General features: G+C 35.1%; 1 protein-coding gene across 1 annotated transcript in view; it reads right to left on the bottom strand.

Annotated features, from left to right (window-relative positions):
- Positions 1-16,974, bottom strand: part of TTN (titin) — a 279,722-nt gene that overhangs the window by 142,586 nt on the left and 120,162 nt on the right. Inside the window, 29 exon segments of the mRNA XM_060302200.1 lie at positions 356-448; positions 1,102-1,176; positions 1,958-2,032; positions 3,556-3,625; positions 3,662-3,906; positions 4,102-4,185; positions 4,395-4,478; positions 4,739-4,822; positions 5,332-5,409; positions 5,601-5,684; positions 5,892-6,065; positions 6,259-6,336; positions 7,130-7,222; positions 7,426-7,500; positions 7,708-7,785; positions 8,693-8,899; positions 9,202-9,282; positions 10,052-10,135; positions 10,358-10,441; positions 10,731-10,814; positions 10,976-11,059; positions 11,293-11,361; positions 11,554-11,634; positions 13,410-13,509; positions 13,926-14,041; positions 14,285-14,368; positions 14,539-14,619; positions 14,766-14,846; positions 15,071-15,154. Coding sequence (XP_060158183.1) covers positions 356-448; positions 1,102-1,176; positions 1,958-2,032; positions 3,556-3,625; positions 3,662-3,906; positions 4,102-4,185; positions 4,395-4,478; positions 4,739-4,822; positions 5,332-5,409; positions 5,601-5,684; positions 5,892-6,065; positions 6,259-6,336; positions 7,130-7,222; positions 7,426-7,500; positions 7,708-7,785; positions 8,693-8,899; positions 9,202-9,282; positions 10,052-10,135; positions 10,358-10,441; positions 10,731-10,814; positions 10,976-11,059; positions 11,293-11,361; positions 11,554-11,634; positions 13,410-13,509; positions 13,926-14,041; positions 14,285-14,368; positions 14,539-14,619; positions 14,766-14,846; positions 15,071-15,154 — 2,790 coding nt within the window.

Here is a 16,974-nt window from a genome sequence, read left to right as displayed (position 1 = left end):
CTAACAATTATTCTAAAGAGCAAACACCATAGAAATAGATTTTTCCCCACTTGAAGAAAAAAACTAAGGATTGAAAACTAGGAGAAAGTATTACAATAGCATCTGGCCAAAAAAACATTAAAGTGTCAATAGCATAAAATTCTCTCTCTCATTCTAACTGAATTGTAGACGCAGTAGAAAAAGTTGGGTCAAGAAAAGGAACACAAAGTTTCAGGTGCCAGTTGTAATTAATCTTCAATTTATCATTGATATGATGTAAGAAAAGTATACTGGCGAATATCAGGCTTAGATGAATTCTGAGAAAGATTCCGAACACCAGACATTTTAAATGTCCAACTCATAAAAGCAGCTGTACCTCTAGGTGGCGCCACCTCCTCAACCTCCTCTATGCGAGGTGGTTCCTCTGGGATCTCTTCTTCTGGAATAGGCTCTTCAGGCTCCTCAAACACTTTAAAAAGATGATTATTTTGTAAATTATTTTTATAATTCATTTGAATATTAGACTAAAATGATACATCTGAAAAGTGAGGTTGTCTTATCAGCATAGTTAACTCAGCCTTCTAAGTGCATGTGAAAACTCACTCATCCTTGGAAAAGGTCTTACTGCTTCAAAATATGTTAGGCCCTTCACAGAATTTTAGAACTGGAAAGGACTTCAGAAAGAATTTAGTTTAAATTATTATTATTTTTTTTAATGGAGGTGGATTTTTTTGAAGTCAAACATTCACTTAGGGGTAGAAGTCAGATTTTCTGCACCAGTCACTTAGGCTTAACTGGAACTCCTCCTGGAGAAGCTAATCCCACAACTGCCCACCAAGTCACCTGATGAAAAATTTCCCATGGCAAATATGGTTTCCCTTCAAAGATTCTCATTAAAGTAAAACAAACAAACAAGGAAACAAACAGCCTAAGCATGTAAAAAGAGAGATTCGATCGGTTTTAGTTTGCCTATCCAGTTTCTACTAGGTAAAGAGTAATTTCTTTTACAGTGTGAATACATTTATTTTCTGGAGTGAAATGTGCATTTACCTCCTGAAAATATTAGACAAAAATAAGACAATGATGCTTTTGAAAATGCTATTTTCTTAGAAAGTCATCTACCTTCAACTGGTGGAACTTCCTCTTCTTTAGGGACAATGATTCGTCTTTCTTCCACTTTCTTAGGCACCTCAGGAACTTAAAAGATATAGATTGTTTTAGGTGCTTAAAATGCAGGAACCAAGAGGAGTACATAAAGACCAAGTTCCCCGTTTTTCAACCCAAGAGAGTTAATAACAGAATGCACATGCACCAGATGAAACATTGACATTTCATAGCATCAGTTAATGAGACAAAAATAAGAGGTTTGTGGTTTAAGATAAAGGGTCCATTAAAGAGACATTCTATCTTTTACTGCTGGAGCCTCTACTTTTTTAGGGAGAGCAATGGGTACTTCAGGGACTGGTTTCTTAGGTACTTCAGCCTCTTTAAAGATATATAAGTTTAGTATTTTTATTTTGTAGGTACAACATACATAGACAAGTCAACATAAAATACACAAACACAAAGTAGAAGAACTGACACAGCACAAACACGGAGGCAGCAGAGTCCCAACTAACGACTACACACAGACCACACAACGCAAACGTCTATATGGAACATCCCTAAGTGAAGAGCATCACAGTTCAACATTGGGGAAGCAAACACACCCCTGTTGGGAGTGATGTACCTTTGGCAGGAGGAGCCACTGCTTTCTTAAGACCAGGAGGAGGCACCTTCTTTTCTGGTTCAGGCTTCTTAGGCACCACGGGCACTTTCAAGATATTATTTTATTTTGTAAGTTCATTTCACAAGCACAGAGACAATGGACACCACGATAATGTAAGTTATGTTAACAAATACTGGGAAATGGGACATTTTGGCTTTTACAGGTGAAGAAAGAAATGGCAGTGTCTAATTCGCTTGGGAATAGCAGTACCTGTGGCAGGAGGAGCCTCCTCTTTCTTGGGAGGGATCACTTTCTTCTCTGGCACTTTCTTCTTAACCTCAGGCACTTTAAAGACATCATTCCATGATAAGAATTTATTGTGAGGGACAAAAAAGAGAGAACACAGGAAGACCACAGAGAAAGACCAACATGCAACAGTTGCTCAGGGTAGGGACCTAATGCAAGTCAGGAGCCCAGGTGTGATGATATAATTAGGTTTTGTGGAGGAAGGGATCAGCAACCTATTTGAATACCAGAGGACAGATGCTGTCATTTCATCCACTTAAATTTCACTAGAAATTAATTAAATCATTATCTAAAAAATATTTCTGAATTCCTGAAATCCAATAAAGGATCGGCTTTACTGTTTCACTGCTTATAAGACTATTTAACCTAGTGGAGAGGTCATGCTTATTTTAAGTAGTGATGTCATAAACTTTTGCAGAAAGTATTATTGAGCTTTAAGGCATAAATATATTATGTCCTGTACTATGAACTGATTGAATATGATAAATCTGGATACTATTCATTCAGTGATAGAGTACTTTTATATATCTTAATTTTATCCTCACAATAATATCTGAGCCTACTAGAACTGACATTAGTATCTCCATTTTATAGGAGAGGAACTTTAGGCTCAGATCAGTTAAAGGACTTGCTCAGTCTAACACAGCAAGATACAAATTCAAGGCTAAAATCAAAACCTGCTGGGCTACCATCTATATGTATGTATCAGAAGACATAAGCTCTTATGCAATGCTTTCATAAATACATTAATCTTTCTTTTACCTTTTCATCCTGATGTTATAAAGGCACTTAATATACATGGTTGAAGGATGACATTTAAGAAGATTTGTTCATCATATTTTTCAGGTATTTTTTGTGTAGATAATTTAGCCTTGTAAAATATCTATATGAAAATTATTATGCTTAATAAAATTATAGGGAATTGGGTAGAATTTTGGGGGCAGTTTTGGGACAATACTTCCTTCCATCTTCGCTCTTGAATACTGCTTTGCAGCCAATAAAAAGTGGATATCAGTGTTCCTGAACATTTTTAGAAATTAATGTGACTATCTAGTTTACAAACATAAATTTTCCCAAATCCCAGTTCAACTATAATTTTTCTGGTGAACGTATGGATGAAGAATGTGTATTCACTTTGGGGAGGTGTACCTTTGGGTGGTGGAGGTTCCACTTTTTTAGGAGCTGGAACAGGGACTTTCTTCTCTGGTACAGGTTTCTTTGGCACTTCAGGCACTTAAAAACATTCATTTTAAGACATTAAAAATCACATGTACAGCACTGTATATGTAACAAAAAGACACATGAGAATAAGGCCACAAACAACTAAATAACATTTCATATCATAAAATTTGAAAAGACATTCAGACGATTTACAATAAATAAACACATAAGACAGACACAAAACAATAAGAGCACACATGACTGGAATGTTTTCTAAGATTTAGATGGTAGAAGACATAGAGAGTAAAGCAACATAGATAAAATTAGAGATGAACAAAAAAGATGGAAAGGCAGAATTCAACACAAAAGAGGCCTGATGACTTCAAGAAGAACTGCTATACCTTGTGCAGGTACTGGCACCTTAGGTTTAATTTCTGGAAGAAGTTCTTCTTCTTCAGGTACAAATTCTTCCTCCCCAGGAGGAATTTCCTCTTCTTCAGGAGCAACTTCCTCTTCCTCTGGTGGAACTTCCTCTTCCTCTGGTGGAACTTCCTCTTCCTCTGGTGGAAATTCCTCTTCCTCAGGTGGAACTTCCTCTTCCTCAGGTGGAATTTCCTCTTCCGCTGGTGGAACTTCCTCTTCCTCAGGTAGAAATTCCTCTTCAAGAACAATTTCTTCTTCAAATACAAATTTCTCTTCCCGAAGTAGAGCTACAGGAACTGGAACTGGAACTGGCTCACGTTTCTTTGGCACTTTAAAGATATTTTTCAATCGGACAAGCATCACTTTTATGTACAATATTCAAAACAGTGGGACAACATGAAAAGCAAATATTCTGTGATCATAAAGCATCAACTGTCACCAACATAAGTAATTATAATTAGTGAGGCTGTATAATGCCGGTTAGTTTTCCTTTTTTGCCTTGGTTTTGTTCGAGATTAATGTACCTTTGGGTGATGGAGCTTCCACTTTTTTCGGAACAGGTGTTGGCTCCTTTTCTTCTGTGATGACCTTCTTGGGCACCACTGGCACTTTAAAGATATTATTTGTCTTTAAGAATGTGCTCTTTTACATGTCTTAGAGCAATAGACATAAAAAGGAATCATGAAATATCTGACTTCTATATTTCTAACAAGATAGACAATTGTTTAAAACATGTAATGTTATACGGGAATTTGTATGTGAATATATGTAAATGTAAGGTTTTTTCCCATGGACTTTAAATGATGAAGTGACGTACCTTTTGCAGATGGAGCCTCTACTTTCTTAGGAGCAGGAACCAGCACCTTCTTCTCAGGCACAGGCTTCTTGGGCACTTCTGGCACTTTAAAGAAATGATTTAGAGAAACATTTTACACAACCTAAAATTTTGAGTCTAAGTGTAGTTTCAAAAAGATTAAGGTCATAAGAGTATGACCAAGTTACTTCAAGAAGCATTTTACCTTTAAAATAAAATCTTTTCTTTTCCATAAAGGAATACTAAAGCATTGCATCCCCAAAGAGCACGTAATTGAACCATTTAATTTTTTACTCATATGCAAAGTTGAAATTTAAAAAATTTTATGACATTGCAAGTTCATGTACCTTTGGCGGGTGGAGCTTCCACCTTTTCAGGAACAGGTACTGGCACTTTCTCCTCTGGTACAGGTTTCTTGGGTACTTCAGGAACTTTAAAGATATCAAATAGGGTTAGTATCAAATTTTTCACCCATAGAGAAGAATCTAGCAATTTTAGGCCTTATTAAAGCATCATAGATATTCTAACAATTTCACTTTAAGAATGAAAATAATAATTATAACAGCCACAAAACAAAGCCCAGAAAATGCACAAAAATTAAGATTAAAAAACACTGAAAAAACATAGACTGATAAAGACAACACACAGTGTCTGGTAAATGATGATTTTGTCCATTTTTGGTATTACAATTAGAATTTGCTTTACTCTAAGAACTTTCCACTAAAGAGGAGGAACCAAGCATGAAGCACCAGCATGCTTTTTTGAAGGTAAAATTTCAGAGATAAATACACAATAAACTGCTCCAGTAACCAGCTTGTCTTGGCATTAATATTGTTAATATCATCATGGGGGAAAGAACTGATACGGCTCACCAAGTTATACTATCAATACATGGGTAAATTATTACACTATTCCATTGATGGATTACAAAGAGATGTACCTTTAGCTGGTGGAGCCTTCTCTTTCTTAGGAATGGGCACAGGAACTTTCTCCTCTGGCTTCTTAGGAATCTCAGGCACTTTAAAGATATTGTTTACTGATAAGTTCTTACTACCAGTAACAACACATCCACACAAAGGATAGTTAACAAACAACAGGACAGTTTCAAAGAATAGACAGTAACACACACAAGGTTCTGAATTCAGGATAATTAGCTATTTATATGCAGATGAAGTCTTTTACATGCTCATGATAAGAGTGGTGGTGTACCTTTTGCTGGTGGGGCTTCCTTCTTTTTGGGAACAGGAACAGGTTTCTTCTCTTCTGGAACAGGTTTCTTGGGTACCTCAGGCACTTTAAAGATATTATGAAGAATTTTGGAAATGTTGCAGAAAAGATATAAAATGTGAAAAGCAACTACAGAAATCATACTTCAGCATCTAAAAGTGTCTTTTTCTAAAATAAGCAGAATTGGTCATCAGTGCTAATAAATCCCAGAATCTGACCAAATTGGATACAAAAGATGCTGCTGCTTATCCCTTGGCAGGAGATATAATCTACCTTTGACGGGTACCACTGGTACCACTTCTTCAGTTATGAGCTCCTCTTCTTCTTCAGTTACGAGTTCTTCTTTTTCATGAATGTACTCTTCTTCTTCAAAATATTCCTCTACTTGGGTTACAGCTTCCTCTTCAAAGGCAATCTCTTCTGGTTGTCTTTTAGGTACTTCAGGCACTTTAAAGATATTATCTTTAGGTTGGATATTTTCCAATTATTCAATAAGATTAAGACACGTTAGGAACATACCCATTTGTAATAGAAGAAGGAATAGGCTTTATCTTTCCCACAGAACTTTACACATAGAACTGAACATGAATTTCATACCAAAAAAGACAAACAACACATTAAAAAGAGTGAATATAGGTACCTCTAACAGGTGCTGTTACTTCTTTTTTAGGAACAGGTACTTTTTCTTCTGTGACAACCCTCTTGGGCTTCATGGGCACTTAAAACATTAAGTATAAGGAAATTTTATTGTCAGAAACAGGGTACCCAGCGAATGCTTGCTTTATTGTATTTTAAGGAAATAGAGTAATGCTGCAAGTGCCTCTCATATAAGAGATATGTGATTGTTCATTCATAAGAAACTTCAGATTCTCCATGGAAAGGATTCTGAACCTTACTGGAATAAAAACATACAAAAGTACTCAAGGAGGTCTGAGGTAGCAGAGACCAAGTGTGAAATGATGTTTAGTGTTTGGGTATCTCTGCTTGTATGAAACATCCTTTACTGAAAAGCTAAATTTACTTCTGGATAAGTAAGTATACTTTCTGAAATTGCAGTGAAGTTACTTAATAGTAAAAAGCAGGGAAAAATGGTTAGACATTGAGTTAACTCTTTTTTTCAATCTTCAAAATGACTTTAGGATCAATAAACAGGTATTAAACTGTGGTGAATATTGTTATATCATCACATCAATTTAGATAAGTCAGGAATGTGCCAAATGGTCACTGATTTTAAATCCAAACATTCTACTTTATATGTATTGTAGCCATGTGTTAGGACACAGCCACTGTATAAGAAGCTATGGATATATTTTGAAATAACTTCGAAATAACTTTTCCTTTTAAGATAACATTATCTTTTTATCCTGTATTTACAGATTTTTACATCCAACATCCACCTAACTATTAATATAAAAGACACAAAACAATGAAGAAAAAAAAAAGCAAAACACAGCTGCTTTAGTTTTAAAAGAGACATTATAAAAGACCACAATCGAGGAAGGAAAGTATACCTTTATCAGCTGGTTCAGTCACCTGCTCTTTTTCACGTTTGGTAATTGAAATGTGTATTTTTTCCTCAACAACTTTCTTTGCTTCTTCAGTCACTTTAAAGATATTAATTATTAAAGACCATTAAAACCAACCACACGAATATGTAAATAAAAATACATGAAATGCCGAGAAATGTAAGAATCAGCACCAAACAATATATTCAGTAAAGACAAAGAACATCAGACAAGGTAGTAAGACACGTTTACAGAACATAAGCAAAAAAGATGTTTTTGGTAGTTATTACGCTGCCATGTACCTTTGGGCGGTGGAGGTTTGAGTTTCTTAGGAATGGGCACTGGTACTTTTTCTTCAGGGACCACTTTCTTCGGCACTTTAAAACATCAATATTAACAGATTTAAAAACCTGAATCAAATTTCTTCAGAGTAGTAAGAAGAAAAAAATAAGAAATATGATGCACAACATAATGACCCCAAACACACACACGATTGGTACACTGCCACTTCAACATGGATTTATACGTGGACAGACATGTAGGGACCACAGGTCTCATGACTGATAATGTTTTTTTCACTCTACCTTTAGCTGGTGGGATCTTTGGTTTTGTGGGAACTGGTTCTTCCTGGACAGGCTTTACTGGGGTGGGCTTCTCAGGCTCTTTAAAAATATATACAGGGTATTTAATGTTAGACATTTTTGTTAGAATATATTTCTTCAATGGATACGAAGAATTAAAATAATATATCTTATCTACAGCATAGGCATAGACTCTAGAGGTGAGTGAGAATCAGAGATCCGAGTAGAATAAGGTGTAAAAGACCTAAAAAAGCTTTTATTGCTATTTCCTCCTTGCTATTTACTTCAGTTAGGTAATTGTGACTCCCTTTTACATATTATATTATCATTTCACTTCAGGTAGACAAAATCATGGTTAAACTCCTCCCCATATAATATTGTTTTTTAATTCTATTTGTAAAACTACATAGAACATTCTCAAAGTTAGGCTGTGAAACATCAAAAATAGAATAAGTGAAATAATATTGCTTCATTTTGAAATTCCAATAGAAACTTATTCCTACAGATTTGATCTTCACAAAGATAAAACACAATGGCTTGTGTTGGCTTTCTCTGTGTTTACTTTTGAAGCAGTCTTTGTGAAGTTTGGATGATGGGAACCCCGAGGGTAGGGTGTTTTCTCAATAGCCTATTATGTTTGATAATAACAAGGTTCAGGATGAGAGACGTTGAGAAATTTGTGGTCATGTATTAGAATGATCAAGGGCACTTGAAGATAGACTCTTGACCTTTTGGAGAAAGAAACGTAATGACATTTTCTTATAAGCAAAAAGGAGCGAAAATAGATTATGCCCAGAACCAAACTCTAACACAACTTTACGATTTATAGAGATTTTTTTTTCTAGAAGTTATCCAAGAAAAAAAAATTCTGAATTTGCCAAACAAAACAAAGTTCTTTCCAAATTTCTTTGGGCATTCAAAATTTTATCCTGTTCTATGGATTTTACTCATATTTAATGTGGTTTCAGGTTTGCAGATCTGCTCATACCTGTGACATATTCTTCATGTTCTTTATACTCTTCGTAATGTTCGAATTCATGCTCCTCATACTCATCATATTGATCATATTCTTCTGTGGGTTCATACTCCTCAAATTCTTTATAATCATGTTCTTCATATTCCTCTTCCCATTGTACTGAAACAGTTTCTTCTTCCTGGGTGTAAGCCCATTCTTTCTCTGCTGTTACAGTTACTTCTGGAATAATATTGACAACAGGTGCATTTTACTTGAAGCCCATTTAGGGACCATAGTGACAATGTGCTGTGATCTCATTCCTTGCTGATAGTCTCATGCACTGGTTATGGGAGACCCTGACTGTCCTTTGCTGGCCAAGGTATTACAGAGTGTACATTTGCTATTTATAATTTCAAATGTTAGATTCCCTGCCTTTAGGCAACAATAAGCCAATAAAGAATGAGAGTCAAATTAGAAACTAACAGGCAAAGAGCTGTGTAGGTTCATGCTTCATTTTATTATTTAGTCAAAGCACAATATACCTTTAGCTGCTGGAGGTTCTCTTTTTGGAACTTCAATGGATACCTTTTGTTCTTTGACAGCTCTTTTCCTGAGTTCAGTCACTTTAAAAAGAATAATTATTAAAAGTGAATTGCAAGATTCAGAATAACATGTGTTAAGAGAACTTGTGTGTGCAATCCAAGGACAAAGAGGACAAAGATGGCCATAACCATGCTCGTTGTTTAAATTTTTCATTTAAGTGGTAAGAAAAATCAATAGACTTGGAAATAAACATGTTCTAATATATATATAAATACTTTTCTCTAAGCTACTTAATACTTAAAAGACATTGAATAACTTTAAGAAGATCAAGTAGTATTTATAAAAGAAATAAAAAAAGACAACTAGACAGTATAAACAATGACTATCAAACAAGCATTAGACAGAAGGTTGCATCACATGAATAGTTTCTTCACTTTAATTCTAAGGTGTTTTCATAAACTCTACTGGCACAATGTAGAAAATTGAGGATTTAAAAACTTTTAATTTCATCAAAGGTTGCCACACAAAACAAGCATTTCTGCAAAGGAGTTTAGTATATAGACAAAGAGCCATTAGAAGATAAATTCGTTTTAAGGGAAAGTATCTACACGTTTGTATGGAGTTTCATTTTTGTTTTTGTTTTCTTTTGAGAAGAAGAGACAGAATATTTTCTGGTATCAGAAATATTTCGTTTTGAGATGATACGGAATAGCATACGCATATTACTTACTTTGTAATACATATTTAAATTATTTTCTCTAAAGATCCCAATTCCACTAGATTAGTTATACCTATAAGCTTATTTTGATACCTAAAAGCTTATTTTGATTTTTGGAAAAGTTGGTATACCTTTTACTGGTGGCTCCTCCTCTTTTCTAGGCTTGAGTTTTGGAACTTTTTCTTCTGGAACAGCTCTCTTGGGTTCCTCAGGCACTTTAAAGACAGATTTCACTTTAAAGAACGGTTTTCCTCATTCAAACAACAAAAAGGTAGTTGTATAGTAGTAACTCAAACATAAAAGACTTGATATTTTCACGATTTCAAACATAAAACAACTATAACAATGACAACAAAAACCCAACACCCATAACGAGTGTACTTGGTAAAGAGAATAGGGTAGGTACAATATTCTGTGTATTGAAAGGCCCCATGTACCTCTTGGTCTTGGAGGCTCCACTTTTTTAGTTACAGCAACGTGAACTTTTTCTTCCTGGGCAATTTGCATGTGCCTCTCAGTCACTTGAAAGATAATTTTAGGATTACGGAGTTATATTACTTAAAGTGGAATTTAAAAAAATGTATTAGCCAGAAAGTATTGTGATTTTAGAGTATAACAATTTTACAAGGTACGCACAAATGAACTTCACAACAAGTAAGCAATAGTCCACCATAGACAAGGCAATAATATATCCTTGTGGCCAACATACACCAATAATCTCCATACAGAAGGGGTGACCCAAGGACAGCAGTGAGAGGACGAGAAAGACAAGACATGTTTCTAGTTGTCATGCTGGGGAGTTTCGTTTACCTTTGGTGGGAGGAGGTTCTTCTATCTTAGCCACTTTGGGAGGAGCCCTTTTTTCAGGAACTGGTTTCTTTGGCTCTTCTGGCACTTAAAAGACATTGCACAACACGATCAGACATACAAATGTGAAAAACACTAAACATAGGCACACTTATTTTCTTGTTAATGTCATAAAAATTTGAAGAATGTATCAATTTAAGATTTAAAAAGACAGGTATTATTCAAGAATAAAGGAAAGCCCAATATACCTTTGGCTGGTGGCACCTTTTCCTTTTTGGGAACTGCAGCAGGAATTTTCTTTTCTGGCACAATTTTCTTAGGTACTTCAGGAACTTTAGAAATATTAGGTTTAAGAATATTAGTTTGCATTACAGGAGAAGTGTAATTTTGGGGCAACGAACTCACTTTATGAGAAGATCACACATTTACACAAACATTAATGTCTATAGTCAGTAAAAATGTTTACACGTATATGCTGACAAAACTGAGGCAGTTATTCAAACTAAAGGCATTATTATAGCTATTAAGACAAATGGTATCCCACTTCTTCGAGAGAGAATTGTACCTTTAGCTGGTGGAGGCTCCTCTATTTTAGCAGGAGTTTTCGGTTTGGGTACAATTTTCTTCTTAGGCACTTGAAAAGATTATAAAATACATTTGTGGAAATGTCCAGATTTCTTTTTAATAAACATTTAAGGAATATTTTTATTACACATGATATTTATCAACATTTGCAATACAGACAAAAAATTAACTACAAGAGGACATTAAGAATGGGACAAGCCAAACACATATGGGGCTAGAATTAATCTAAGAGTTGGTCTACCTTCGGCTGGTTCAGCGTCCACTTTCTCAGAAATAAAGTGCAGCTCTTCTTCTACAACATATTCCTCAGGCTCTTCCATCACTTTAAAGATATCAATTTCAAAGAAGATAGGTTGTAGTGTTTTTCATGTTTAATTTTAGCTGTACTTTATTATGTCAAAAAGTAAGTAAAATAGTAAAAGTTTAACACTTTCCAACTCCCTGATTGTTCTCATTTAAAATACCCAAAGAAGAAGATTTTAATCAAGGCATATGCCTTAATAAAGAGCATAGAAAATAAGTTTCATAAGTATAACATAAAGATAACAATGCTTGTATTCACAGGAAGAACAGGACAAATGCAAGACGTAAAAACAATCCTAGCGGCTAGGTTAACAAGAACACAGGAATTTGAAGACAAGTTTCAAAAATGTACTTGAGGAATCATAAGTAGGTTCATAAGAAAGAAAGGAAAGACCTGTATTACATATGAAAAACCTACTGAGGACTTGGAAACAAGACTTTTTCCCCAAGTTTTGCGAGAGTAGCTATGGTGGACGAGGAAAGAGCCTTCCTATGATTTTTGAGTCTGTGTATAAGATTAATTATAGAATAGAAAGATCTAGTTACAAACACTAGGAGTAAACTTAACAGGCTACCCATCTTTCCCCTAAATCTTTGGGCTTAATGGAAACATAAGAATATCATAAAATGTCTTTCCTTTTAATCAGAGTCTATAGTACTAAAAGAAATTTATAATGTATAAAAAACTGAAATTATATTCATGCAATGAGAACTTTCCTTGTGTACATGTTATGGTTTCCCAAACATTTCTAGAAGGGAGAGGACCCTCTTTGAATCCATCAGATTCCTGGCTTATGCCCATCTTGGCCTTTCCCAGGAAGCACAACAGAACTGGTGAGCTTCCTCTAGGAAGTCAAGTCTTGGTCTGTTCTAAGCCATTCCATTAAGACTGCACATGTGAATTTCACATGGACTTTTCTTCCAAGTGGAGAAGAGGTGGGGCCCCTTTTATTAGCCAGAGATACACTCAAGGGCATCTGCCTGTACAATTCTATTCATCTTTTCATTGGGAAGACAGTTAATTTACTGAGAAACTTATGGATTAATATTTAAAGCAGAGCTACATTAAAACTTTCTTAGTAAAGTTCTTCCAGATATATAGCTTTAGCCAGAACGCTGAACTTTAGCAGTAAACCCAGGGGTGTCTTAATTCATTAAAAGGGTATCCCAACATTGAAATAAAGCTCGTTGTTCAATCCTAAGCTATAGAGAACTAGCTTTATAGGTATGTGAACATCTGAATAACAAATTGATCTAATGAAAGCTATTACACGATTGTTTTCTCCATACATGGAACGTTGGAAAGCCCTCCGTGTTCAGTGCTTCACTCTCAAACCTGGCCTTGACTTCTGGAATGTAATAATGTATATAATTTCTTATTCATTTAAAATCTGTGAGTCAGGACACATTAGTGAGTTGTGCTATCAACACTGCTATTTGTTACCCATGTTTTAGAAATTAGACTACCAAGGTGAAGATTATGGCAGTCCACCATACTGAAACCAAGTCCCATCTACTGAAAGGATAAATGTGTATGGAGATACTTGCACCATTAGTTACCTATAAATATGAAGGCTTGTTTCCTACAGAGTCAAGTTAGAGGGAATGGACAAGAAATACTTTGGATGTTTAATTAATGCTCCTGAGTCTTGTGTTTCGATCAAAAGATACATCAGATAAGACCAGTAGACGTTCACTGAATTTGTGTCACTTTCATTAATCTGATAAATAATCTGTGAAGGAAAACAGCTTATCAAGACGCCAGGTCACCACTAGCTTATCTGCATTATTTACCTTCATAATCTGTAACCTCCACTTCTTCCTCCTCTCTTTCCTCTTCTCTATAAACTGAAACACATACTCTTTCCTCTTCTTCTGAATAACTCCATTCCTCCTCTGCAGGTATTTTAAAAGATAAGATTTACTTTAAATTCAGCCCAAATAGCCCATTGAAGTACTGATTATAACGATGTGTTCCCTATAGATGGGTAATGTTCTTCTATCTGCGTAGGGGGTGGTTTCACACTGCTTCTTCATTGCAAGAAGGAGAGAGCTGAGTTCAGGTGAGGGGACAGTACAGCGCAAGACTGAGAAGAATATTCAGATTATGCCCAAATGAGGCCACTTTAACAATTACCACATGTTCAGCATCCCACTCACCCTCTTAGAATGATTCAGGACCAATGTAGACACAAAACATTCAGTCTCAGAGGCTACAACAGACACTGATAAGAACAACTTCTAAAGTAAACTATGTGGTAAGAAGAAAAGACTTGGAGGAAACACATGCAAACTCATTTCTCCCCTCACTTCCGATTATATACCTTCGTGCCGCACGACCTCCACTCTTTGAGAAACTGCAACGGATGGTTTTTCTTCACCAACAAATCTTTTTTCTTCTACGACAGTTCTCTTAGACACTTCAGCTTTAAGAAAGGATTAAAGTTGAAGCTTAAAAAATCAAGAATCTTAACAATTTTCTCTCCCTAAAGTTTGGGGAAGATTTGCACAGTACACCACTTTCACTAGCAAATTACATAACTTATCACGAGTATATACACACAAAAATTCTATCCAAGAGAGACAAAGGGTCAGTACAAGAAGACACCAGATAGGAAAAAGAATCCACCCGCTAAAAGATTTTTGTCAGAGGCTTGAGACAATCCTACCTCGGGGAGGAGGGGCTTTCTTAGCAGCAAGAACTGGCACGGGAACTTTCTCCTCAGGGACAGGTTTCTTAGGCAGAGCTGGTACTTTAAAAACATTGTGCACTTTTAGAACTTCAGTGTTATCTCATTGAAGACCATCACAAAACACAGATACACACTCACGATGCACATATATCACAAGACTAACAAAGTCATTGTTTGCCTAGGAACATAATCTTATAAAGACGGTTCTTGGAAAGATGGAGAGACAATACCTTTTGGTGGTGGAACTTCTTCCTCTTTCCAAGGAACAGGTCTTTTTTCTTCGGGAACTTTCTTCTTTGGTACTTCTGGCACTTAAAGGATAGTATTTGATTTTAAAATTCTCAGGAAGGCAAAGTAAATGAGCAACATAGAACTTGCAGGCCCATTAAAGAAGATATGCAATTAAAGAAGCTTGAAGGGAAGACAAGGTTATTTTGTGGAGATGGGATGAGGTTACCTGCTGGTGGTGGAGATTCCTCCCTTTCAGTGATGATAATTATTTTTTCTTCTGCAACAACCCTCTTCTGTACTTCAGGAACTTGAAAAGACATTAATTTTTAGAGTTAACTTTATATTTTCCAAAGTAGCTAATGGACAGTTATTTTGTAAGAAAGTAGGCAGGTGGACAGACACTTTTGTTGAATTCTTACACCATAAGACATTCATTTTGAATGAAACAAACTAAATTAGATAATTAAACACAGAAATGTTTTATACTCAAGACATAAAAACAGGGCTTCCTTACTAAGCAAGTCATTGTACCTTTAGCTGGTGGAGCTTCCTTTTTCTTTGCAACAGGAACAGGAATCTTTTCTTCAGGGACAGGTTTCCCGAGCACCTCTGGGACTTAAAGTTTTTAAAATAGAATGTTAGTTCAGCCATATGTCACTTTTATGAATGGATATAGGCACACACAAACAAATCTTTACGTAGTTTACTAATGTTATAGGCTTTCTATGCATCGGCAAAATAATGCACAAAATTAAACTATAGTTTTCTAAAGGTCACATGTGGTAAATGTCCCAAGTAATGTTACAGAGGCATTTAGGCGATTAAAAATGAGTTATATACACAGAAGGATGTGCACAGAATTCATTCTTTCTTTATATATTGGTATGCTTTTGATAAAAACAAATTAGTTCAACATTGTAAAGCAATTATACTCCAATAAAAATACCAAATTAGTCAGTAATTATATAAACAATATAGAGTGTGGATATAGTATATAGAAAAATTCCTTTACTCTTTGTATTGAGAAGTGGAATCCATAACAACAATGGGTATACTTTATCTAAGACTATCTTAGACTAAGATGTCATTAGAATGGTTGCATCTATAGCATTATTATTATTTTTCTATTTCTCTTCTGAATTTTTTTTCTTTTGGTGCACCTGTAGTGTCTATAAAACTCAGGAAACACTCTTTTGCTAGGGTAGCCCTCTCAGTATGACATCTGTGTGTCAGTGACTTTGGGGAGTTCTGTGTGCAAAATTTTGTGGGTATGTATATATGTGCTTTTCTCTAAGAGGCTCCATAGTTTTCAATAGGGTCTATGACCCAAAGAAGGTTTACAATGGGTTTAATTTACCTATTCTAAGTGTTGAATTTTTGAGTGGCTGATGTAGTTCTAACAGCATGCATTATCGGTGGTAATTTTTTCATTTTAAATAAGATATTGGCAATTTTTTTGAACATCTGCACCTCTACATTTGCATTTGTAATATCTTGATGTAATCATACAGATACACATTGATACATGTATATATTATGTTATGTATACATGGGGTGTTTATACATACATGTTACTAAGTGTATTTATTTTCATGTATAAATGAGACATGCCTCTGAGTCTCCTCCAGGAGTGACCAAGAGGCTTTGGCATTAGTACTGGTTTTAGTAATATAAGCTTTTCATTATAATCATATTTTATTTTCATACAATCATTATATTTTAATGATTAGATAATCAGAAATCATTCTTAAAAATCATTTGGTTAAAAAAAAGACCCTAAAGAAATAAAAACTCTAATGTGAAAAGATACGTGCACCCCAGTGTTTATAGCAGCATTATTTACAATTGACAAGATATAGAAGCAACCTAAGTGCCCATCAACAGACGAATGGATAAAGAAGTTGTGGTATATATTTACAATGGAATACTACTCAGCCATAAAGAAGAATGAAGTGCTGCCATTTGCAAATACATGGATGGACTTGGAGGGTATTATGCTAAATGAAATAAGTCAGAGAGCGACAAGTACTGTATAATATCACTTACATGTACAATCTAAAAAATACAACAAACTAGTGAACATAACAAAAAAGAAGCATACTCACAGATATAGAGAACAAGTTAGTGGTTACCAGTGGGGAGAGGTAAGTGGGGAGGAGAAGTAGGGGATTAAGAGGTACAAACTATTAGGTATAAAATAAGCTACAAGGATATATTGTACAACAGAATACAGTCAATATTCTATAATAACTATAAATGGAGTATAACCTTTAAGAATTGTGAATCACTATATTGTACACCTGTAAGTTATATAATATTGTGCAACAACTGTACTTCAATTAAAAAAAAAGAATAAAAGAAAAAGACCCAGAATTCTGAAACAGCCAAGAGTTTGAGAAAGAGAGAAGCAGATTTGATTAAGGAAGAAAATGGAA

Source organism: Globicephala melas, chromosome 7 (assembly GCF_963455315.2).
Source record: "Globicephala melas chromosome 7, mGloMel1.2, whole genome shotgun sequence".
NCBI classification, from domain to species: Eukaryota; Metazoa; Chordata; class Mammalia; order Artiodactyla; family Delphinidae; genus Globicephala; species Globicephala melas.
Note: the sequence above shows the minus strand (reverse complement) of the source record. Positions and strands in the feature narration are given on the sequence as shown.